The sequence below is a fragment of the Mugil cephalus genome, chromosome 7 (genome assembly GCF_022458985.1).
Source record: "Mugil cephalus isolate CIBA_MC_2020 chromosome 7, CIBA_Mcephalus_1.1, whole genome shotgun sequence".
NCBI classification, from domain to species: domain Eukaryota; kingdom Metazoa; phylum Chordata; class Actinopteri; order Mugiliformes; family Mugilidae; genus Mugil; species Mugil cephalus.
In genome coordinates this window covers 9154445-9180172 of record NC_061776.1, presented here as the reverse complement: position 1 = coordinate 9180172, position 25728 = coordinate 9154445, and the positions used below count along the sequence as shown (strand labels likewise).

Below are 25728 nucleotides of genomic sequence, written 5' to 3'. Positions count from 1 at the left end.
GATTGCGTCATTGCGTAAGTGGAAACGGGAAGAGCCAAAATGGCGCCTTCCACGGTTGAACTGCTGTTATTTGTTTGTTTGTCATTATTTTCTCTTGGGGATAGTGTTTCCACTTTTCTGTCCGAGCCTTGTTACAAACCGATCACAGACGGCAGACCGGCGTTTGTCAGGTAAGTGACAAGATTATAAACACTTTGTACCGGGACAGTGGCTCAGTTTAAAGGTTTGTTGTGATTGTTTAGCTCGGAGGAAAGTGGTGTTTACTGCTCGTTACTACTCCCCACAGAGAAATGTTTGGGGTATGTAAAGTAATGTATGTAAATTAATTAGTTGAGAGATTATTCTAATAGCATCACACGTAACTGTGATAATATATGTAATTTTACTTATGCTATCGGCTTTATTAACAGTAATTGTTGTGTTATATAATGTTGAAATTTAAAAAAAAAAAAAAAACAACGCAGAAATGTTCTCAGTGAAGTAAGTTTAAGATATATAAGTAAAAGTACTGATTCTGCAGGAAAACAAATGCCACAGTGTTGTCTTATATGATATATATACTCACTTGTCAAAACATTAGACACACTAGTGAAAACAAATGCATGCGAATATAAGCTATAAATATAAGAGGGGGGTGTTGTTTGTGGTGTATGATCAACAGTGGTACTAAAATGGAGTTGTCAAAGTAATAGATGTATGTGTACTACAAACACAAAACTAGTGCACCCAATGAAATGGCAAGTGCATTCTATATTTGTATTTTATTGTAGTATCTTGTGAATGTGGAGCTACTTCCAGCTACTTTATTTATTTTTAGTGTATGAAGGTAAACATGTAAAAACAAACATTGACAATGAGATGAAAAAACGGATGAATTGATCCATAAATATGGATGAAATGGAGAGACTATACGCATACTGGTCATAGTAGCAGCATAAAAAGTCACAAAGAGTGAAGTGGGAGAGAGTAGAGAAAACCTGCTGCATGGTTATTTAAATTAATTGAATTTAATTTAATCAAAGAAGATACTAGAAGCAGGTGTATAGGCTCAGAAAATACCCCCATTCCCCTCTATAATGTAGTTCAAAGTGTCATAGTATTGTTTTTCACCACTGACTATAACATAATGAAACAGAAGACTATAACAGAATGAAATTTCTCCACTAGACAATCAGTATTAAAATGCCACTGCTTCACAAATGTATCAGTGTCAGTGGGGTGTTTCTGTTCTGCATGGCTTACAAAGTAATTACTATCCATTAAATTCATCAAAAGCCCTCTCCAACAATGTCTCTCTGATTATCTGTAATTGCCTGTACAAGTTTGAAAATTAAGAAAACTCAACTGAAGAAAGTTGTCGGGATTAAAGGCAGTTTTATTTTGCTACACATTTTCGTGGATGTGATTCCCTTTCAGCCTTTGAGAAACTCCCCGAAAACATGAAACAGAAATGTGACTTATGGTATTTCTTCTTATTTATTACAGGATTACACAGTAATCCTTTTGTAATAGGTGGGTTGTTCTCATTTAATTTGTTTAATATACCGACACATACACATCCATACACACAGCTGTTTTCAGTTACTCCAGCTGGTTTGGATTGTGTTCAGGTTGAGCTTGAAATGATGAGAAACACAACACAACAATATCCTGTTCGGTTAGAAGCACCCACAGGATATTGCAGGACCTAGGAATCAATCACAGCCGGTGCACAACCCACGCAGTCCTGAGAGGAGATATATTCGGTCACACTAGTAAAAAATAAATGAATAAAGCATCTCTGTATCTGCGGAGGTGTGTGTGTGTTTAATGATTTTCAGCTGTTTCTTGTTTTTTTTTTTAGGACATACGCCCGGCCGCATGAATATGTAAAGGTGAAGGATCTTCCTACGTCGTGGGACTGGAGGAACATCAATGGGACAAATTATGTGAGCGTCACGAGGAACCAGCACATCCCGCAGTACTGTGGCTCCTGCTGGGCCATGGGATCCACTAGTGCGCTAGCCGGTAACCATAACAACAGAGGGGTGGAGGAAGAACGAACTGATGAATCTAAATTCATTTATTTACAAAGAATTTAGTGACATGGTGAGAAAGCTGAAGCCAGGATAAAGACGCCCGGTAACATCTGTTGTTCTCGTCCTTTTTTTTTTCCAAGACCGGATCAACATCAAGCGTGGAGGAGCGTGGCCCTCGGCCTACCTGTCCGTCCAGAACGTGATAGACTGCGGGAGGGCGGGCTCTTGTTATGGAGGAGATCACATTGGAGTCTACGCTTACGCACACAAGCACGGCATCCCTGATGAAACCTGCAACAACTACCAGGCCAAAAACCAAAGTAAAAAAACACACTTTTTACTATCGCGTTACTAAAGGCGTTTAAAAAAAGGGTGAGTTTCCTGAAGATGTTTTGCCACTCATCTGATCAGCTTCTTCAGTTGTAAGGAGCTGGTCGGAAAGTTGAGGTTTAAATAGCAAACTCTGTGGTTACAAACCCATCAGAAACACTAATTTTCATGAACAGCCAGATACTTACCTATGTCTTTTAAGCACTTTCCCTATGAATGGAGCTCTAACGAAGCCATTGTCAGTGGGAGTCTCCAGTGTCAAGATGTGAATGGTGTTAAAGCTTCTTGGGGACAGAAGTTAAGACTGTATTGTAAATTGATGGCAGATTAAATCTCGGTCCACCTCCTGTGTTAAGAGAAGGTGGCTTCCTTTACTCCTCCTTTACTCTTCTCTCAAACCATTTGTCTTCTCTGGCCAAGATTTTGACATTGTAATCTTCAACTTAAAGATGTTGGTCGGGCGTTCCTATGTTGTAGAGAAAATGCTGCCTCTTTAATAAAAACATGTTTTTTTCAGGGGGGTATTTATTTTCACATTGGTTTATTTGAAGCGAAATTTGGTTAAGCAGGAGCTCGTGAAAAGGCACTTAGTGAGTGTAAATTATTTTGAATCTAAATGGAATTGATCATGTAGTTCACATATTATTTGAATTATAATGGAATTTGTGTAACTGGTGATATGTGTGTGACTGTGTGTGTGGGTGACACAACCTGTTGTTACAGTTGTTCACCTGCCTGTGGAGCTGAAGTGGCTGTGGTTTATGAGTGTGGCGACTTTGTATATTGATTGCAGTGTATTGGACGTGCGCCGTTCACACCACGAGCCATGCAACGTGTTTTTTTTATGGTTGGATCTTGAGTAGTTGATATAGTGAGATGTTGATATGCTATTGATATGATTTCCAAACCAAAATCACCAGTGGTATTTAGTACAAAATTATTTTACAAAACTGCCTCTTCAGGTTCTGATTACATTTGTGAATGATTGATATTTTTATTGTTATCAAAATCTGCACTGTATATTGAGCTGCACTTGCGGGCGGTTGAGTAAATAACTGATTTAAAAGTCAGGTCAAGAGGACAATGTTAGATAACAAGCGTGTGTACTTTAAACCCTGGTATAAGGAAACCGGGCTCTCTTAAAAGCTTATTGCGTTACATGGAAATAGCAACACGCTGCAACATACTATTTTATGTCCCTCGCCCCCTAAAAAGCATATAAATCTTTTTGTCTCACTTGGCCTGCACCATGGCACTGCTTTGGGGTGGACCAGTTTCTGTCTAAGTCTATTATTGGGTTTGAAATAAACTGACAATTCTCCCGAAACACCAGCTACGTTTGGATTACCAAGACCTGGATGACTGAGAACTGTTGTGGAAATATGATGTTGGTGGAAATGACACTGAAGACTCAGATGACTTGTATTGAGATAAGGTTTAACGATCAGGAGAAATGGTAACGGCTGTTCATGCATTCAGAGCCAGAACCATTCTGCCCAGTCCCTCGTGCCAGGACGAATATAAGATGTGAAATTAGTTGGGAGGTCAACCACTGGCTGTCACCATCTGCAGCGGCAGTCAGTCTATACAGCTGACCTTGTAGACCCTGTTTTGTGTATGGAAGGAACACAGACAAGACTAGGTCAAAGAGACCTGTTTAACATAATATTATAATGAAGTTTTTCCTTCAAAAGAACCGTCACAGACCCACGTGGACGTTTTATTTAAAAAAAATAGTTTTAATTAAGAGAAATCTTACAGCAGCTCATGGCTCATGAACTCGACCACCAACTGTGAGTGTTACTGGTGCTGTGCCTGATCTCTGTGATAGTCTTGTGGTTGCAGCAAAACGCCCATGAGTTTAGATTAAGATTTTAAAACCGTCGCGTATTGGTGTCCACACACTTTCAGGCGTTGACAGTAGTTTGTTTTTTTCAGAGACCATGTTTTGCAGCTTTGGCGCAGTGTTAAACCCAGCGTCATAGGGTTTATTTCCTCTGTATGCAAATGAACACAGACATGATTTGCACCAGAGCAAATTAATGTAACAGCTGCTCTCTCTACCGCTGTGTCAGAACCACCAACTGCTGATTGTTGTGTGTGCGTTGTGACGTTGGGAATTGGTACACATTTAAAAACACATTTTCGCTCATCGAAATCATACGTTTAATGAGGAAGGAAGAAAAAAAAGTACTGTCACTTGTGTTTTTCACTGATAAGAGGTCCACACTGTTATATCCTGTCCGTCGTTACTCTTCTGTCCACCCTGTCACTTGTGTGTTTTTTGATAATAATTAAACAAAAATTCCAAATATTAAGCATTTCTTTGTTTACTTGCAGTGTATGATTTGCAAAACTGGAACTCACTTAAAAATAAATGAAATTCCCTTTACTTCAAAAAGGAATGTGTTCAAATTAGACTGTGCCTTAAAATACAGCAAGGCTTTTTGTGAATATACTTGTTTGTGAATATTTGTTAAAATTGATATTGCAAAGGTAAATTAAGAGACATAATTGTAATAAGTGTGCATTCAAAACATATATGAATAGAGATGTCCCGTAACAGGGTCGACATTTTGTCTCTCACAGAATTTTGTCAAAATCATTAAATTATTAATATCCTGAGCTGGACCAATATAGTTTACTTTTAGTTTTAATAAGTCCTCCTTCAGATAAAATGCAAAAAACATGGGAATTTTACTTTTTTTGATGAAGTAAACCAGACTGGAATGGCAAAAAAGGTCACAGGCTCTGTTCAGATGTTGCTTTGACAAACATTACATTAACTAACTTGGTCAGGCCAATCGCAAGTGGCTAACCTTAACTCCATGTTTCCAAACCTAGCATTATATTTAATGCCATATAATTTATAAAGATTTTCTAAAGGTAATATATGAAATTAAAACATTCTGTCACTTCCCTCACTTGCTTGCTAAACTTTGTTTCTAATGCATGCTCACACAGGCGGATCTGAGATTTTTCCCTCCTTAAAAGTAAACATAGCAGGGAAGTAAACATAGCAAAGATATGGGCAAAGCACCGTCGCTCTGTTGTTGACTGCATCAACGAGCACAGAAGTCGTCTGAGCCTCTGAGAACCCAGTGTATCGATTTTATTTCTGCAGGAAACGCCCAGCGTAACCATAAGAACTACCTTTACAGTTAGCGGTAGCTAGCATTAGCTACATGGTAGTAGCTGTAACAGCACATATGAACAAACTAAGTAACGTACCCAGACACACAATATTTTTAAGCTGCAGACTCTGAACTTCTTCAGAGAAGAAGATTGAACAACAGCGTCTCTACCAGCCATAGTCATAACATTAGCCAGCGAAAGCCGCATCCTATCTCCAAGTGAGCGTTGGAGTAAGCGTGGACAAACACAGCTCAGACACAGACACAGAAGCAGCCTGTTCTCAGTAGAGCGACTTTTTGACTGGCTGAAATTCAGGACCAAGGCTCAATTTGGGAACTTTGAAAACAATGATGTTGCAACTCTTACATGAAATTGTTGAAAAAATGTATAATATGGGACCTTTAAAATGTGTCTCCAGTCAGCACTGGTGATCAAATCTCAGTTTCACACTCTGTTATCGAATAAACACCGGCACGGTTTGGTAATAGTGGTTGTGTGTTGTTCTTTTTCTTCTGAATGAATGAATGAGGGTGAATTCTGCTTACGCAAGAGCACCCCTGCTAAGTCTGTGGTTTTTATTGTGGCCGAGGGCTCATTGTGTGTTCACGCCACCAAAGGAATGTAGTCAGATGTGTGACAAACCACCCACCTCCCAGTCTGGCCTGCAGTCCACCTTCAGTGGACTCAGAGCTGCCTTTCACTCCTCTGTGAACTCAGGACGTTCGGTCTCCTTACATTCCTCCTCCGTGCCGTCTCCCCGGGGAACAATGAGTTTCATTATGGCCACTCGCTCGGAAGAATCTGCTGTTACGTCCAAGTCTGAGGCCTGAGTGAAAGTTTGGCTTGAGTCCTTGCAGTGTGTTGTAGGAACTTCAGCTGCATCGGTCTGGAGAAGTGGTTTAGGTTCTTGGTTTTGTTGTGGTTTTATGCTTGATAGGCTGTAAATCAACTGTGTTTGACGATAAACTAATCTAAAATGTGGTGGAGTAAACACACAAAAAAAATACCATTATGTAAGTGCAGTGTCAGTGTAATAAACTAATAAAATCTATAGTGTTGCTGCACTTAACACTTTACTAACACAATGTTAGTTAGAAATGTCAACACTTCTTAATGAAACTGAGCACTAAATCGTAAATGTTTTTCTTTGTAGAGTGCGAGCTGTTTAACCAGTGTGGAACGTGCTCCTTCTTCAAGACGTGCGACGTGGTGAAGAACTACACTGTGTGGAAAGTGGGAGACTACGGAGACGTTTCAGGAAGAGATAAGATGAAGGCGGAGATATTCACCAACGGGCCCATCAGGTAGAACGGAGTCATCTCTAATTATTAACCCTCGTCAGTTCGTCCTCCGTGTGAACTTTGCACGTAGTGGTTCTTCATCTCCGTGATGTTTTTATTAGTAGATAAATATTAAATGATTCTTTTAACGTTTGAGAGCGTTAGTCTGCCTGTAGTCCTTGAACATGTGTCACAGACTGACACGCTGCATTTCTTTGAACATCTTTTTATTGTCTTTAAATGAATTTTTGCCACATTAATCTTTTTTTTTTTTTGTAATAACCTGCAGATAAAATGAAACTTTCCAAAAACTTTTTAAAAAATTGGTCGTCACTTGAAAGACAAAAACAAAGTTTGAGAACATTTTGAGCCAGCAGGTGTGCCGTACAGTTCATTAGCTCTTATAAACTTGTTGCTTAATGAGAATTGAGTGTCTGCAGAATCAAATCAAGGACTGTGAAGTTCCCACACTGCATGATACACATTTAAATTTGCAAGTACAAACTCTTTCCAAACAAACCGCAGCTTAAAAAAAAAACAAAACTCATAACTCTTCTAAGATTACGAAGAAGACAAGAACTAGACAAGAAGAACTTCTCCCGTTTGTCTTTCAGCTGTGCCCTGATGGCGACCAGCGGCCTGGAGGCGTATTCGGGAGGGGTTTTCTCCGAGTTCCACCCCCTCTCTTTGCCGAATCACATCATATCTGTGGCTGGGTGGGGCTTGGACGAAGAGGGCACCGAGTACTGGGTGGTCAGGAACTCCTGGGGAGAGTTCTGGGTTGGTACTTCACTGCAGAGTCTGCACACTTCAAGCTTCAATGTCGATTCATTTATATAAAAAGCCAAATAAATTTTTACATATTATATTTTATTTTCTTCTTTTCAGGGGGAACACGGCTGGGCAAGAATAGTCACCAGTGCCTACAAAGAAGGAAAAGGCAACTGGTTCAACCTGGGTATCGAGAAAAACTGTGCGTACGGAGACGTTATTGTAACAGAAGTGCCAAATTAAACTTACTGACCCCAAGTTTTCTCTTGTTTTGGTCTATTCATTTAAATAATTGGGAAAATTAGGGGAAAAAAAGGGGGAAATAATAATAATTATAATCATAAAAATATATAAAGATGAACGAATCCTTAATGACGTCAGTCATAGGATTCATAAAGAGAGGTTTTGAAGCTCAGTGTGGTGCCTGACTCCAATTAACTCCAAGCTCATTTTAAAAAGAAAAATGGAAAAGAGGTGGTTATAGGCGATAGCTAGCAACCTGGGAGGACATTCACCTGTCACTCAAACCCAGCATGAATTCGATTGGCCGAAAAATTAAGTGCCAAAATCTGCAGTTCCTCATGTGGCCACTTGAGGCTGGCTCCAAAAGTGAGTCCATCTCTATAGATTTCTATTTTTTAGTCTGTGTCCCAACCTCATAGCAGAGATAAACATGTTTACAGCCTAGAACAAACCAAAAAAACAAAACATTCTTGGTCTTTGTAGCTATTTTTTTTTTTTTTATCCCATTTGCACGACATGTGGGTGCAATCAGAGTTTTAACCACAACATCAGTGGTCGTGGGGACTGAGTCATTTTGCTTTAAGTGGTCATTTGAGGAACTGCATTTTTTAATACAAACATATATAAACGGTTTAATTCACATAAAAACCACTGCGTGTTTGGTTTTTGCACAGAATAAAAGAATGTTTGACACGTTTATGAGTTTTCGTCTGTGGATTTAGTTTTTTCTTTCAGATCAAAGCCAACGTATTCCCCCTGTCTCTAGTTTTTATGCTAAGCTAAGAGCTATCAGAGTATTATCAGTCTTCTTGTTATCAGCATCATTCATGTTCCTTTTAGACTAAGCCACGCTCAGTTTAAATAAATATTTCAACAGAGATTCAGTAAATAATTTCTGGAGACATGACCTGCAGCTGACTCTAAACGTGAAAAAACTCCGCCTGTTTCTCCGCTTCGGCTCCACCACCCGCACATTTCTCAGGGAACATATTCCTTCAAACGACCGGCGAGCTGAGTCACTCACATCTATGTTCACGTCTGGTGAAACGTGGCTGTCAGGTCTGGGGAGAGGGTGCAGCGTGCCGACACACCGGGTAACAACATCTGCACTAACTGCTCCTAATGAGAGCCCGGAGGCCGACCGGCCGCACCGACACGACTGTCACAGAAAGAAACCCTGCGCATGAAGGTGATTTCCATGGAAATCGTCCTCTGTTGCATTCATTAGTTCAGTAAATGACGGGATGAGTCAGGTTTGGGAAGGAAGGAGGGCCATTAAGGGAACCGTGATTAAGTCCTCAGTGTTTATGGGTTAAGGATTTGTTTAGCTTCTTTCTACAATTAAAAAGCACCAGTCAGTCAATGTTTTAATGGCTTTAGACTCAACCACTTCCAGGACTACACACACACACACACACACACACACACAAATAATTTGACTGACAAATGAATTAATGCAGCAGCTTGAAGCTTCAAAACAAGTCAATTTAAATGGAGCTCGGCCAACAAACACACTTCACTATATAAGGATTCAACAATAACTGCAGATTTAAACCATCATCTGTCAGTGTGTTTCAGGGGCGTCACTAGGTTTTAAGGACGGGGGGGCTCAGCCCCAAGGAGATGTTTTTTTTGTTGTCTGTTTTTAAACACAACAACAAACACAAGTTCCAACAGTAACTATTAACTGATCAACAGAGAGGCATGACTTTCACTCACAACACAACAGTTGTTTGCTCTCAAATATTCTGTAGTGGCACAGTTCACACACGGCACTAAAACGGTCGCAATTTCAAGCCCTGAAACAATTATTCATTTAATTACTTCAATTAAATGAATATAATCTGAGTGGAAGGGATCAGAGAAGGACACAAGTGAAGTGAAGCGGAAATGGACAGATTTATGATCATATTTAAGTGAAAATATATAATTATTTAAACTCTTTCTGGCCATTTTAGATTTTTGTCTGCACTTTTTTGCAATAATACTTTTTTTTTAGCTCATGATGACGCACATACTGATTTATCCAATTGACGGTTAACTGCATTTTTGATCTTTGAGATGGGTCTTTTAGGAGTTTTTAGGAGTAGTATTGAGTTTTTTATGAAGTGAATTATAAAGTTTCAGTCTTGAGACACTTGAATCTGTAAATCTGTTGAATCTGTAAATCTCTAAATCCCCTACACAGATTAAACCTCTGACCTCTAGGACCCTTTAGGTGCTGGTGCAGCTTTGCACAGATGGCCTCTTTACTGAAACCTATTATTAGCTTTCTGTACAGAAAATGTTGCTGTACCATCTTTAGTTTTGCTCTAACGCGGCGTCTTAGGGGCTAAAATTAAACAAATAAACCCCGAATCATTAAAAAGCTTTAGCCGATGGGTTTGTTTGTTGGTACTGGGTGAATCTGCTTTCTCCTGGAGGCCGAGAGGATTTGTAGAGTGGTTTAAAACAACACCAGAAGAACAGTTTTTGAAATCCTGTGCCTTCATACTCTGAAAAAAAGAAGACAGCACATCTGGGAGGGGAAGCCGTCTCCACCCTGTTGGTTTGGTAAAGAGAGAGAAAAAAAAAAAGAAGCTCTCATTCATGGTCACGAGTCTGAAAGCTGAGGTATTTCCCTTCAACCGTCGTGCAGCAGCACTCGGCTTCCTCATTCTGCACGAGTCAGATCTTGCTCTAAATGTCAGCCGGAGGAAAATGTTTCGAGAAATAAAAAGGAAGGGCAAAAACTGCCTTCCCTTTACATTACTGTGAGCGTGAAGCATGCACGGCTCCTCCCGGCCAACTGGTTCTGCAGGTCTCTGCACCGCGAGGCCGCGAACAGACGCCTGGTGTCAGAGCAGCTTCCTGTGTGAAATAAACTCCCGCTGCGTGTCAGAGGTGAACTCATGAGCAGCTTCTTCCCTCCTGCTGATTACATTTCTGCTGACAAATCACTTAATCTCATTTGGCCCCACGGTTGGTGTAACTCCTTCCCGTCTGTTTGCACCTGAAGTTTAAACTGTTCAGATTAACGTTCATACGAAGTATTGGGATTATTTACACAGTGTTGGATCAGTTTTCTTAAAATAAATAAATAAAAAAAATATTTTTTTTTGTCTTTCTCTTTCACTCTCCAGCCTCACAAACGCATCGGGAAGTTAGCGGAAGTCAGCGATGATAATACCGGAAGTCGCAGTGCCTTCAGAATAAAAGCATTTAAATCCGAAGAAGCAGAAGAACAATATTAATAAATACAATAACTATAGGAAAAGGGTGGAGTTACTAATTACAGTTACTCAAATCTTATATTTAAGTACCACAAAGGCAAATACCATACCATTTATATAATATATTATTCGTGTAGCAAGCCATCGGAGATTATATTTTACTATTTTTTTAAATAAAATACATTAAAGTGGATGTAACTACATCTCATCAACAAAAGAAAAAATAAATGTGCACAAAAATGCATTTATAAGAATAATTATAGGCTAAAAGATTAAGAAAAAAAATCCAAAGATAACTTCACAGCGTTTTTATTATTGGTATTTTCTCATTAGTGCATTAATGTGAAAGCCCCATTTACTGTTGTGCATGATCTAGAACGATGAGATATATATCTGACGATCAGATACTACCTGCTAAGTAATTGTGAGTCTGCAGTAATGAAATAATTGAATACCAATATTGCATTAGGGTTTCGCTGTGTGCGGTAAGTACTTACGATGTAAAGACAAAGAGTGGAAGAAATTTTGATGCAACCCAACTGTCTATTATTAAATGAGATTAAGCGAGTCTCAGAGGAGACTGGCGCCACGGGATGGAGAGAGGAAGATGTGTCGTAGCTGATTTGTGTAATTAGCTGATAAGTTGAATCCATTGACAGAAACACGGGGGGTTTCCTGGTTTTTAACTCAACCTTTTACGGTAATTGAAAATTGAAGAGTGTAACACATCCATCAAAACATTTAATTGGGTCGATTTTCTATCAATAAATGTGACTGGACCGGGTCTAACATGTTCTCGATGTCATTTTTAGTGCAGCGCTGTGTGTTTGAGAGCAGTCGTCCTCCTATAATATCGTTACTCAGTCACCGTTCAGCCTTTTATTTAACTGGTTATTTTTTTTCATTATGAAAATGTTTATTTCAGTTCAACTGAAGAAAATTCAGTTAATGTCTTCTTTGTATTTTTCTCTCTTCACCTTCCTCCTCATCCTCTACTCCTTTTTCCTTCTTCCCTCTCCTGTTTCTACTCCGCTTCCTATTCATCCTCCTTCCCCTTCTTCTTCTCACCCTCCTTCATCTTCTTCCTTTTTTCTCATTTTCATCTTCCACTTCATCCCCCTCATTTTCCTTCTTCTTCTCCTCCCTCATCTACTTATTCTCCTCATCGTCCTTCTTCATCTTCTCCTTCCTCTGCTCTTCCTCCTCCTCCCCATTCTTCTTCTTTCTCCTCCTTCATCTTCTTCCCCTTTCCCTACTCTTCCTTGTCCTCCTTCTCCACTTTCCTCTCCTTCCTTCTTTCTCATTTTTCATCTCTCACCTCACCCTCCTCATTTTCCTCCTTTTTATCTACTTATTCATCTCCTTCCTCTACTCTTCCTCACTACCCCTTCCCTTTCCTCTTCTTCCTTCTTTTTCATTTTCATCCTACTTCTCCATCTACTTATTCTCATCCTCATCCTCCTTCCCCATCTTTCTCCTCCTCCTTCACCTTCTCCTCCTCATTCTTCTTTTTTCCCCTCATTTTCAGCTTCCTCCTTCTCCACCCACGTCTCTCTCTCCTTATTCTCTCTTCCTCTTTTCTTTCTTCTTCTTCTTCTTCTTCTTCTTCTTCTTCTCATCTGGCCAAGTTTGACACCTCTGCCCTTAAGTCGTATCTTATTTTGAAAGGGCTTCCCCCCAACACGGGAAGTGTTGTTTCCAGCTTGACGCACAAAATCAAACCAGAGCTTTGGCTTCTAAACGTCGACTGGTTTCTTCTTCTCCTCCTGCTGCTGCTGCTGTTGTTGCTGTTCGTGTCTCTGCGTCTCCTTTGGACACTTTTTCCTTTTTTTTTTGTCTCATATTCTGATCCCACCGGACTCCACGGGCCGATTTTGTGGATTCGTTCGTTCGTCTTCGGCTCCCAGAGGAACTTGCCATGAGCATCGTGCGTCTGGAGACCTAGACCTCCGGGTGTGGAAGTGAGGGGGGGAAGATGCCTCATGGACCGCTCCGTCGCCGCCGCCAGTGCGCCAGTTCAGGGCATCCCGAGCGCAGAATAACAGAGAAATGCCGCGGTTCAGCGCCAGATGGATGGTGGCGGTGCTGCTGATCGCCATGGTCGGCGGCGCCTTCTTCTTCTGCGAGTATCTCATCTACTTCCCGACGATCCTCAAGTGCGCCTGGCCGCAGATCAGCCACGGCCGGGCCGGAGAGGACGTCGCCGACGCCCGGCCAGGGGAGTCCGCGGTCCGGGCTATGGTGCTCTCCGACACGCACCTCCTGGGAGCCGTGGGGGGACACTGGTTCGACAAGCTCAGGAGGTAATGTCACCATTGTTGTTATTTACCACATCCCTTCGTTGGAGCCCTGCAGGAGGGAGGGGGGGGGGGTTTACAAACCAAAACAATGAATGCTGTGTTGTGTCCAAAGGGAATGGCAGATGGAGAGGGCTTTCCAGACCGCGCTCTGGCTCCTCAGGCCCGAAATAGTGTTTATTCTCGGGGACATCTTCGACGAAGGCAAGTGGAGCTCACAGAAGGTAAAGACGAGCTCCTTCTCTTATCATTTTTTTTTTTTACCACCCTGCACATTTTTATTTTTCATAATTTTTTGCATGTTATTATTATTGTTTTATTATTATGCTGATAAATATGCACCATCCTCACCCTCATGTTCTTGGGCCCGAGAGGAGGAGGTCGCAAGTCTGGAGGGGATAAAAACACACACACACACACACACACACACACACACACACACACACACACAGCTGCATCCTCCCTCTCAGCCCTGCATGGTTCATCCATCCTGATCCTCCTTTATATATGTATATATATGTATGTGCATGTATATAAAGAATCACCTTCTGAAAGGAAGAAAAAAATACTCTCAGATCCATGACTGGATTGTAAGAACAGGATGTTTCAAGTCAGGCAGAAGAAAGAGGAGACGATGATGATGAGCAACATGCAACACAAAGGAAAGCCACGTTTTTTTTTTTGAAGAAGAAGAAAAGATTAAAGGGAAAAAAAAGAGAGAGAGCGAGCAGACAGTAAAAGCTCCACTGAGCCACTCATTCATTTGTCACACTCAGCCGGCAGCTCTTCTAGTCAGTGATCCCGATTCTCTTCATTTATTCGTTTATTTATTTATTTTTTTCAGTGTGATTGCAGGACAAATATTCAAAAGCCGTCCTCGTTTCCTTCGAATCCAAAACATCTTTCCTTAAATCGATAAAAAATAATAAAAATAAATAAACTGGCATGTTTTTGAAGCTTAAACACTTCATAAATCACATAAATCTAAACTAAACTAACATAAAATGTAAAAAGTCTGAGACACTTTAGAAGCTGCCGTTAGCGAATTTGCCCGATACATGACAGATAAGTGCAACTTGTGTGTAGTTTCTACTCTGACTGATTATTGGATCCGTAAATATTCAAAACTGGCCTCATTTTGTGTAGCCATTATCTTCCATTAAAACTATATAAACTTTAAAAATCTGCACATTTTTGATGCTAAAACCAGCGAATGTGACTTTAAAGATCAGCTGATCATCAGAGTAGTTTCTATTCATCCTGTAAATAAACACTTAGTGGTTCATAGTTTGAAAATACAGCCCAGTAACTCAAAAATATTCAATGTATATGATGGAAAAGTCATGGAAACATCCTCAGAGTTGATTGGTTTCAGTTTTGATTGATTATTTCATTCACTGGTGTTCAAACAACACCTCATAATCCAAACGTATTCAATTAAAATGACATAAAATGTAAAAAGTCTGCGCATTTTGGCAAATGTTTACATGACAAATAAATGCAACTCGCATCGTTTTCTCTTTTTTTTTGGCTGAATGCTGGATCCATAAATGTTCAACTAGTGGCCTCGTTTCCTTCCACCAGCCGTTCAGACCCTGACATGAAATGTAAACATTGCACATGATAGAAGCTAAAGCTAAAGCGGATTCCTGATAAATATTTCAGAACAGCTGCTCGTCCTCTCAAAAAAAATGGTCAAAAAAAACGACGAAGGCTCCAAATTCTCACATTTGGGAGCTGAGAGCGTTTATTTGTCGTTTTTTTGGGGTTTTTTTTGTTGATACACTAATAAGAAGCTCCATCGTGATGAGAACCCTGTGCACCGGTCAGTCCTGGGTGGTGGGAGAGTTTCTCCTCGTTAAAAGCTGGTGTTTGTTGTGCTTTTCCGTGCAGCACTGGGAGGACGACGTGCGCCGCTTCCACAGGATGTTCAGACACTCCACCGACACAGAACTGGTCGTACTGGTTGGAAATCACGACATCGGTTTCCATTACGAGTAAGGACACGCTTCTCTTGTTGCTCGGCTGTTTTCCCTGCGAGACCTTTGCTCTCCCGACACACGCAATAAAACTGATTCCACTCGTTCGACCTCAGACTCCCTCTGACTGCAACTGTGTTTTAGCGCGACTGTCTGCTGCCCTAGTTACGGACAGAAGTCAAAAAAACTTGGCTCGTTAGTGGGGAAAAAAAAAAAGTCGTTGCAAAGAAGTTGCATAACCCTTCAAGGAAACTTCTGAGGTGTGAGTCAATCAGGTGGACTTTTTTAATTATTTTATTATTTTCTTTCCATAATGCTCAGGTAGGATGTGAGAAACGCAGCCAGGACTGAAGAGCTCTGAATGTTCAATGTTCATCCGCTGCAGGAAATAGTCCCTGAAATACACTGTTTGAGTAACTGCTGCTAAAAACAACAACAAAAACAAAAAAAACTGCAGAGCTGAGCTGTTACAGGAAGAGACTGAGCTCTTTTTAAAAATATTAACCGCGTAATCGTGACCAGTTACTAAAGAGTAAAAGTGACGTGTTTTAAATATTAACGGACAGATTTTGTACAGGAGTCGAATCAGTTTTTTTTTTTTTTTGAGACCAGTTTGAAAGGAAAAACACGCAACAAACATGCAAAGAAAAAATGTAGTATAGTTTAAGATCAAGTACTAAACTTCATATTGTGAGTTCTTAACTGTATAAAAATCAAATATATTCAATGTATTTAACGTCAGACTCTAAAACCAGCAGATGTTTGCTACATTCACCTTGAAACGACTTTTTCTTTGAAGTGGTTCACGAGACCTGAACCATTAAAAGTACGACATGAAATAAAGCAGCAAATCCTCAAGTACAAGGTCTCAGCTTTGAAGTCGAGGAAAGATCATGTCCTGAACTTTGTGTCTTTAGACATTTAGCTGTGTTAAATTCAAATATATTCGATTAAAACCTCGTAAAATATTACATGACAGGCACGTTTACTCATTTCCGAAGCTAAAAGAAGGCAGATGTGATTTGTTCTGCTATGCCAGAGATATACCAGTACAAAATAATCCAGATAAAAAATCCTCAAGCGTTAAGTCTTAGCTTTTGAAGTTGAGAGTCAAGTCCAAAACTTTGTGTCATGAGTCGTTAACTGTACAAAACCATAAATATATTCAATTAAGATTCAAAACGCCTCATTTGAGGAGCTCAGACCAGCAGATGTTTGTCATATTTTACCATTTAAATGAGCACATTTGTTCAGTGAAGCGATTCACAAGCTGGAACGTCGTAGCCCTCAAAGGTGAGAGCTTAGCTTCAGAGTCAAGAGTTAAGTCTGAGTCTGCAAGTTTGTGCTTTGAGTCCATCACTGTATGAAACTCAAATTAAACAAGTAGAACATCTGCTCATTGCTGAAACTCATTCATAAACGTCCAGTTAAAGTCTCTTGAGTTAAAACGGTGGTTTGGACGTTTGTGAGTTTAAAGATCAGCTGATCATCAGGACGGCTGCTCAGCTGTTCGTCGTGTCGATAAACTGATTTATCTGGTCATTAAAAGGTTTAAAAAACAGTCCAAAACATTTACTGTGATATAAAGAAAAGAAGAATAATCCTTGTTGCTCCCGCAGGAGTTGACAGAAGCTGAAGCCAGTGGTCGCTCCTTTTTAATAATATTTTTTAAAATAATTATTTGATTCTTAAATCAGTAAAAGTCTAAACATCACCAATTAAAATGGCGTAAAACATAAAAATCGGCTGCTACCTTCAAAAATCCAAAACCAGTGAATGATCATTAAGAAAAGCTGCTCATTTGTTATTCATTCTGTGAACTGGTTGTGTGATTAATAGTTATTAATTGTGTGAAGAATGAACAAAAACTAGTGAAAGTATTGGAACCACAATGGTGGGAAACAGATAGAGGCTCCTGATTCTCACATTTTAGAAGCTGGAAGTTGAATTTGCCTTTTTTTTTTTTTTTTGTAGGAAATTAACTCTGAATTAAAAAAACTTTAAGAGAAATTCCACAATTATTATTATTATTATTAAAATCGAAACTACAAAGAATGCATGTTTCCGTAAGAAGAATGGTGTTTCTGCTCTTTTTTTAAATTTATTTATTTTTAGTTTTTTGCTGTTGTGGCTAGATTGCGTTAGATTGCAGCGTGGTTGCGTTTCTCGTGTCCACCCCCCCGTGTGTCTTTTTTTTTTTTGTTTGGAAGGAGACAGTTTTTTCTTAATATCTCGGGGGGAAAGGAATAAGCTCCGAAGCGTCCCGCGGTTCAGCGTCTGATGATTCAGAAGTGTGGGATTATGTGCTCACATGCACTTTGATTCGAGCCGCGTCGCAGCAGGAAGCCTCAGTCAGCGCTTACGTAACGAAGCGGGACAGACGGGACGAGGCGAGGCGAGACGAGGCGAAACCGACCGAGTGACCAGCGTCTCCTTGTGTGTCTCCCCCTGCAGGATGGACTGGTTCAAGCTGCAGCGCTTCGAGAAGGTCTTCAACGCCTCCTCCACCAGGGTCGTCACCAAGAAGGGAGTCAAGTGAGCTCGGTTTTTAATCCCCTTAAATCAGTCGGTCCCAGACTTAAATGTGGGCTCATGTTTGTGTTTTTCACACTGTGTGCTGCAGAACGTAAGCGCTCCTCAGGGAGATGAACGACTTTCTCCTGGTGTATTTAAGCATTTGGTCCAGTTTGAAAAAGGATCCAGAGACACAGCTCGCTCTTACGTAACGTGTAAACAGCAGCTGATAAACCGGAGCTGTTTTTGTCTCTGCTCCAGCTAAGTCGCCAAAAAACATCAGCATCAGGGATAAAAACTTAATGATGCATCTCTGCAGCCGCTGAGTCGCTGAGTGTCTTTCTTTCTTTCTTTCTTTCTTTCTTTCCGTCTCCAGCTTCCTGCTGGTGAACAGCGTGGCCCTGCACGGTGACGGGTGTCCCATCTGCCAGTCGGTGGAGAAGGAGCTGATCAAGCTCTCCAGAGACCTCAACTGTTCGCTTCAGGTGGGAAAAATGTGGGATAAATGAATACATGGATGTGTGGAAGTATAAAAATAAAGAACACTGAACAGATCAATGCCACGACAAAGCGTACAAGTACGTTAAGAAGAGAAAAAAATGAAAATACAAAGTTTGAGGAGGAAATAAAAATAATTATCAGTGGATTGATTACGGTTAAGAGTTCGTCCAGTAAAAGATGCATCGTTTGCTTCATGAATGAATCGACACTGGTGCAGTTTTTGGTGTGAGCTGGTAACGAGGTCCAGTAATGAGAGACAGTTGTCCTGAAGACATGAGGATGGAGATTATTTGGGAATTGAGCTGAAATGTAGCTTGTGGATGGATTGATGAATGCAAATTTGCAGAAAAGTTTCGTTGAAAATGGGGAGGATTCATGGGGACTGAAACAACACTTCAGTATGAGGTGTGAGGATAGAGCAGATCGGAGGTGTTTCTTTCTTTTTACTCGTACTGAGCCCGTTAACGATTGCGTCTTCTTCCAGACAAACCGTGGAGGGATGTGAAGCCTGATGTTCTGAGGACACGTTGTGAACTCGTGGTTGAGACATCTAATGAATTCTTTATGTTTCACTGCAGAGCTCTCAGCCCAGCGCTGGCGGCGGCGGCGGCAGCAGTGGGCCGATGGACGGCTGTGAGGGCTCGCAGCTCTATCCTCCGACGCCCCCCATCATGCTGCAGGTAAACGAGGCTCCGCAAACATTTAACGTAGAGAAGAAGAAGAAGAAGAGCCTCTGATCTTTCTCGCCGCTCAGAGCGATGCGAGAGAAAAATCCACTGATTCGCTGTGAACTTCAGCTGAAGTTGGTCGGAGGCTTCAGGAGCATTTTCACTCCTTTTTGTTTTTTTCTTTTTTTTTAAACCCTTGGGCAGAATCTCCTCGACAGAAGAAGAAAAGAACCTGAAGCTAGAATAACTTGGCCCTGATCTCGGTTATTAAACCTAAAAGTCGAAGCTGAACGGTGGATTTTGGAAACGCGTCATATTTCCTGATTGAATCTTATGTTACGTTTCTCTACAGGACGTTTAATCCAAATCAGTGTAATGGAAACATGTCTTCCTCTACCCCTTCATTGTAGACAAACAGTGGTCAGCCACAACATTATGACCACTGACAATAGACATAAATGACACTGAGCATCTTGTGACAGTTCAATGTTCTGCTGGGAAACTTTTAGAGCTGACATTCATTCATGTGGATGTTACTTAGACATGTAGGACCCACCTAGACCAGACCAGACACCCCTACTACCCCATAGCAATGACACTCATTGATGGCAGCAGATGTCCCCAGCAGGATGCAGCCTGACACACACACACAAAACGCTTTAGGAACAGCTAAAAAAACAAACACAAAAACACCCAAAATCCCAAAAGCTGATCAAGTGTGTGTGGGATGATCCACACAGACCCCCTCCACTCAACCCACAGGACCCAAAGCTCCCCCCACTAACAATATCCAGACACTACAGGACACCCTCAAATGGACCATGTCCATTCTCTGATGAGTCGCAGCTGTTTTCGAGGCTCAGGAGGAACCTACACAATATCAGGAAGGTGGTCATAATGTTATGCCTGGTCGGTGTATGTGTCTTACACGTGTTGCCTGCTCTTTATTCATCAGATTCGACCTGTTAAACCAGGGGTCGGCAACCTTCAACACTCAAAGAGCCATTTGTACCCATTAACCACAGAAAAAACAAAACCGCTTTGACATCTAAAATGAAGATAACACTGCATATATCGTTTTCACCTCTATGTTAGGCCTATAGTGTGTTGCATTTATGAGATGAAATAACTGCTACAGAGAAAACTAAACTGCATTTATGTAACATAACAGGGATTTATCCGTGGTTGTCTTACCTGAGGTCGAAAGCTTCAATAAATAGCGGGCTGGACCTGCCAGCGGCTGTCGCACGTCGGTAGTTGTGACGTATATTTTGAGCGACAAAAAGTTAAACACATTTATTTTAATGTTACAAGATCATCATCGATTCAAATTTAGATTTTTTTTTTTTTAAACTAACGCACTAAAATAAAAATACATTTGAATTAAATACTCGATAGCAACTAGTAAATGTGCCGCAATGCACTGTGGGAGTTCAGTGTTTTTTGGATGTTTGATGTTACAAACATGAGTGTGGTGTGACATTCAGTGTCATTCTGTGTTGTGTAGCTCTCGCTCGTTCACTGATGAGTGACTAGTTGCCGCTATTTTGAGGCAGTTAGCTAAAAAAAAGTGAACGGCTTTGATCAGTGTCCTTGCTCCGCACCGCTCGCCGCAGAGAGACGCAACAGCGGAACGAAAGAGCCGCATGCGGCTCCGACCCCTGTGTTAAACCGTTATTACCCGCAAATCAATCAGGCCTCATGACAAACTTTTGAGCAGAGACGCAAAAACAACGAAACAAACATAATAATAATAATAATAATAATAATAATAATAATAATAATAATAATAATAATAATAATCTGCATAAAATTCTAAAATATTTCACTCGGGGTAAAAATCAAAAAGCTTAAACAAAGTGTGTAGCGAGCTGAATATGGACTTTACTATCAGGCGGTGTGGGAAGAGACAAATGTGTCAAAGCTAGTTTAGAAGAGGTTTATTAAGGCTGCAAATGCTGATCAGTGATTTCAGGTGGTTTTATTTCATTAATTAATCGTGAAAAAATGGCAACAACTTTAAAGAACTCCCAGTAACTGAGAGAAAAAAACTGATGCGAAACACGTGAACCTCAATCTGTGAATGTTCTTCACAAGGTTCAATACTTTTTGCCAGTACTTGTATTTTTTTTTATTCTATTCTATTCTATTCTATTCTATTCTATTCTATTCTATTCTATTCTATTCTACAGTCCACTCTTTACTCTTGTTATTTTTCTGTTCCTTAGCTGTTGTGGGACAAATAAAGGAATTCTGATTCTGATTCTAATTCTAATCCTGATTCTGATTCTGATTCTAATTCTAATGTCTCCTGCCCCAGCACTACCCTCTGTACAGAGTGAGCGATGCCAGCTGCACAGGGCAGGACGCCGCGCCGCCTGAAGAGCGACACCTGCTGTTCAGAGAGAAGTACGACGTCCTGTCTAAGGAGGCCTCGCAGAGGGTGAGTGCTCCGCAGTCTCGTCACAACAAGGCTCCACAGGAAGATCTACTGGAAACATGATGATGATGATGATGATGATGATGTAGTTAAGGGAGTGGCATCCAGCCTCTGAGGCGGACTTAATGTGTGTGTGTGTGTGTGTGTGTGTGTTTCTCCTCAGCTGCTGCAGTGGTTTAAGCCCCGCCTCATCCTGAGCGGACACACCCACAGCGGATGTGAGGTTCTCCATGACAACAAGTACCCGGAGATCAGCGTGCCGTCCTTCAGCTGGAGGAACAGGAACAACCCGAGCTTCATCCTGGTGAGTGAGAACACGAACTACGCCTGAATCAGATTAAACTGTTGGTAAAAAAAAGTTTATCAGTAACTGAAGCTAATAACAGACGGATGAAGATCTGTCTGCTCCCAAAGATTAAAAGCTACATATTTAATTTATGTTTTTCATGTTAATCAGAATCAGAAAATACTTTATTGTCAAGTATGATTGTACATACAAGGAATTTGCCAAGTAAAAATATATAAAATAAAATAAAAAATTAAACATATACACACTCAAATATACAAAAATATATACACTGTATCATACATACACAACAAAAGGAAGATTTTTCAACCACCATCCCACTGTAAATGTTCCTTTTGTTGTATATTTATAGTAAAGTGTATATATTTTTGTATATCTGTGTGTTTATGTTTACGTTTTTTAAAATTTAATTTAATGTTTATTTTTTCGTTTTTATCATAAATAAAAATAAAATATACATATTTTTTAATGTTTTAATTTTATTTTTATTTTTTTATTTTTATTTCTTATGCAACGAACAACAAGACAGATTCCTTGTATGTACAATCATACTTGGCCATAAAGTCTTTTCTGTTTCTGATATTTAAATATGTAACTTTTAATCTTTTTCAAGCCCTTAATGAGCGCACAGTTAATGTTTTCCATTTCCTGAAACAGCTCAGCTTTAGTAGTTTTAACATTGCTCATAGTGTATTTGTCAGGAACTATTCTGTCTTGCTGCTGTAAACCTTCGTTAATCTGTTAAAATGGGAAGATATTCGCTCCTAATAACCCTGTAAACACCTGGTCTGAACCGTTTCTCTCTGGTTATATCTGTGTCTTTTTTTGCTCCGTGTGTCGACTGGAAACTATTCTAAACAGATGGACTCATTTCATTTGAAGTCCATCTTTTTGCTGATCAGACGTCTCCAGTCGCTCTAACTTGCATATAACAAGTCCGTCATTGAGCCCTCACTAGACTTAAGTAGAGTAACCAATAGGGACACCCAAAACAGAGACAGTCCCTAAAATGGTCTGTGATTCGTGGAAAAATACTACTTTCATAACTAGTTAATACACTAGTCGGTGTAAAAACACAATAGTGTACATTTCATTTAATTTATTCAGAATGATGAGGAACAAAACATCATTAAAATTTACGGTTGAAACTTATTTATGCTGATTAATGTTTCTAGTTTGTTTCTAGATATGACATGTAAAATTTAACAAATTTTATCAGTAGCGGCAAGCTACAACGTCCCTGTTTGAGGAAGTTGAGCCTTCATTGTTCGCAGTTCTGTCTTCACTTCTTACCCGGTTCTGTTGGCTAGGCTAGTTAGCTGGTGTCTTTTAGCATTTTACTTCCGATCTTGGCAGAGGGGAGAGGTGTTGGTTGAAGTGTAGTTGCATGTCCCATCACTTCTTACGTGCTGCTGTTGGCTAGGCTTGTTAGCTTAGTTTAGCCTAGGCTAGTTATGTGATGTCTTCTTGCTGGTTGCTAGTTGGTAGCTGGTCGGTTTCTCAGTTGGACTGAGCTTCTAAATGAGTTTCACCTCAGATCATGGCACAAGGGATTGTAACATCTTATCCTGTGTATTAATTAATTTGCCAATTAACAGCCATGTTCAGGTATTAAGGTTTTGTGATGACTTTATTATAATATAAATAATGAAATAATCCCAGTGTCCACATATGAGGACATAGATTTCTTCAAAAACTACTACTTCCCGATCAAAGATGATGCTTAGTTTTTATACGTCTTAGGTCCTACTGATCCCAAATACCTTGGAGAAAGTGAAAATACTAAATAAAAGCTCAGGTGTCAGGAGGTTAAGTGTATTAACCAGGGCTGGGAGTATCGATCTAGATATCGACAGTGTCGGTACATGGGCTAGTATCGGTATTGGGTCGACACTCGCGTGATGAGATCGATACTTTTGTTACGGTTTCTCTTCTGTATGTCCAGTAAATTACTCGTCACAGAGTTGATGCGAGTCTGTGCGCGGCAGGAGCTTCACAGTAGCATCACAGCAGCATCGCACATCTGACACTGACACTGTTATTTAAATGCGTCTGTACTCAGACACAAGACAATGGCACAGGATGCAGACATTTCCCTCTCTGAGCAATTTTTTATGTTTCTTATTACATTGTTGCTTTTGTTTACTTACTTGCTTACTTCCTTTTTCTTCTTTTGCACTAATTTCTTTTGTGTGTAGTGAAAGAGGAATTATTAAACTTTTATACTGTTAAATAGTTTTATATTGTAATAAGTTAATGGAAACATAACTTAAATATTTGTCCTGTTTTATCATAATCAACTAATTAAAGGCAAAGTTATGAAGTTATTCATGAAAGTATCTTTGTCGGTGGTACTGTGCTCTCATTTTTAAACTCTGGGCGCCCTCTAGTGGCTGAGATCCTCAAAACAGCCACTTCCTCCAATATATATATATATATATATATATATATATAAAAAAACACCACCTCTTTCCTCTCCTGTCTCCTCCCCTCCTGTCTCCCCTCCCAGGCGTCGGTGTCGCCCAGCAGCTACGCTCTGTCCAAGTGTTTCCTTCCCGAGGAGAGCACGGTGATCGGCGTCTACTGCTCGGCCGGCGCCTGCCTGCTGCTGCTCTTCCTCGCCCACTGCCTGTGGATGAAAGGCCTGCTGCAGTGCCTCAGCCTCTGTCTGCTGGGGAAGCACAAGTCCCTGTGAAAAACCGCGTTACCCAGAGTGCACCGCGCTCGACGTGGGCTGGTGAATACTTGACGTGTGGAGGTTGGCAGCCAAAATATTCCTCGTCTGAGCCGGCCAAAAAACGTGGTGATCCAAATGCTTTTAAGGCACTGTGAAGGACACGAGTATATATTTTAAATGACTTGATGTTTAACACTGATGGTGATGATGGTGGTGGTGGGTTTTTAGCCTGTGATGAGGGTCAAATCAATGTTTTAACTTCCTTTTAATAGGTGGAAAATAAGATGCATCAGGAAGTTTTCAATCACATAATTTTACAACTGTGGGAATTATTATAAAATACACTCGCGCACACACAAACACAAACACGCAGACATGTGGCATTAAGATGGACTAAAGATGTAAATACAAATTGACCCTGGCCTGTTTTAAGGTGGTAAAGTGAAAGAGGTACGTTTTTATGTCTCTGATGTTACCTGTGACCTGTTGTAAACTCTACACCGATCATCTCATCCACTCCTGTCGTTGGCGTCTTCGCTGTTTTTAACGATGCATATCAGAAAAGAAAAAAAATCTATTTATTGATGACTTTCCGTGCCAAATGTTTTTTGTGAGGGTTTTTTCCTTTTCTTCTTTTTTTTTTTTTTGCCAAATTGTCGAACAAGTTTCTGACAATCTGTACATAATAAATCTGAATCTTAAGGCGTCCCGAGTTTTGTGGCGGATCAAAAAGTAAAAAGAGGAAATGAGCAGATGTGGAAACGGATGATTCCAAGACTATGAACATGTGAACGAGAATCTGTGCAAAATAACTAAAAGAAATCCGTTCAAAATTTGATTGGAGTTGTTTTAAAGTTGTCAGTCAACATCTTATATGATATTTTTTATATATACACATTCTGTTAGGTCCATATTTATGTCTATTAGAACATTTACGGTAAAGCTGCAAATCAATTTTGCATGAGGACTCGTGTATGTTTTTGCATCAATATCATCAAGTGCTTCATTTTTTTTTACTTTGATAATTTTTCAGGTATTTTTGAGGTTAATCCTGACACTAACAGCATCTTTATTAATTGTTCTACACCCCTTTTAATTAATATAATATTATTATTAACTGAATATTTTAATTTCAGAAAATATCAGAGATTTGTAAAAAATCACTCATTTTTATTACTTACACCTGTGACTTTAAGATGTGTCAAAACCCTCTAATCCAAGAGGTGTCAAACGTGTGCCACGTGGGCTAAAAACCGGCCCGCTACAGGGTCCAATCTGGCCCACGGGATGAATTTGCAAAGGAAGAGAAGAAGAAGAAGAAGAAGAAGGAGAAGATGAGGGGGAGAAGCAGACGGG

The 25728-nt window shown here is 40.2% G+C and overlaps 2 protein-coding genes across 2 annotated transcripts; both read left to right on the top strand.

Annotated features, from left to right (window-relative positions):
- LOC125010117 (cathepsin Z) lies at positions 1-8476 on the top strand. The gene is made up of 6 exons (XM_047588485.1): positions 1-170; positions 1844-2007; positions 2159-2338; positions 6637-6787; positions 7378-7543; positions 7652-8476. The coding sequence occupies exons 1-6, from the start codon at positions 40-42 to the stop codon at positions 7775-7777; spliced, it is 918 nt and encodes a 305-aa protein (XP_047444441.1). The 5' UTR covers positions 1-39; the 3' UTR covers positions 7778-8476.
- Positions 8477-12597: 4121 nt separating this feature from the next.
- On the top strand, positions 12598-25074 carry mppe1 (metallophosphoesterase 1). Its single transcript, XM_047588992.1, has 9 exons — positions 12598-13292; positions 13402-13510; positions 15180-15283; positions 17720-17800; positions 18156-18264; positions 18859-18960; positions 21269-21391; positions 21552-21692; positions 24205-25074. Exons 1-9 carry the CDS (start codon positions 13039-13041, stop codon positions 24388-24390), a joined length of 1209 nt encoding a protein of 402 aa, XP_047444948.1. The 5' UTR covers positions 12598-13038; the 3' UTR covers positions 24391-25074.
- The last annotated feature ends 654 nt before the right edge of the window (positions 25075-25728 follow it).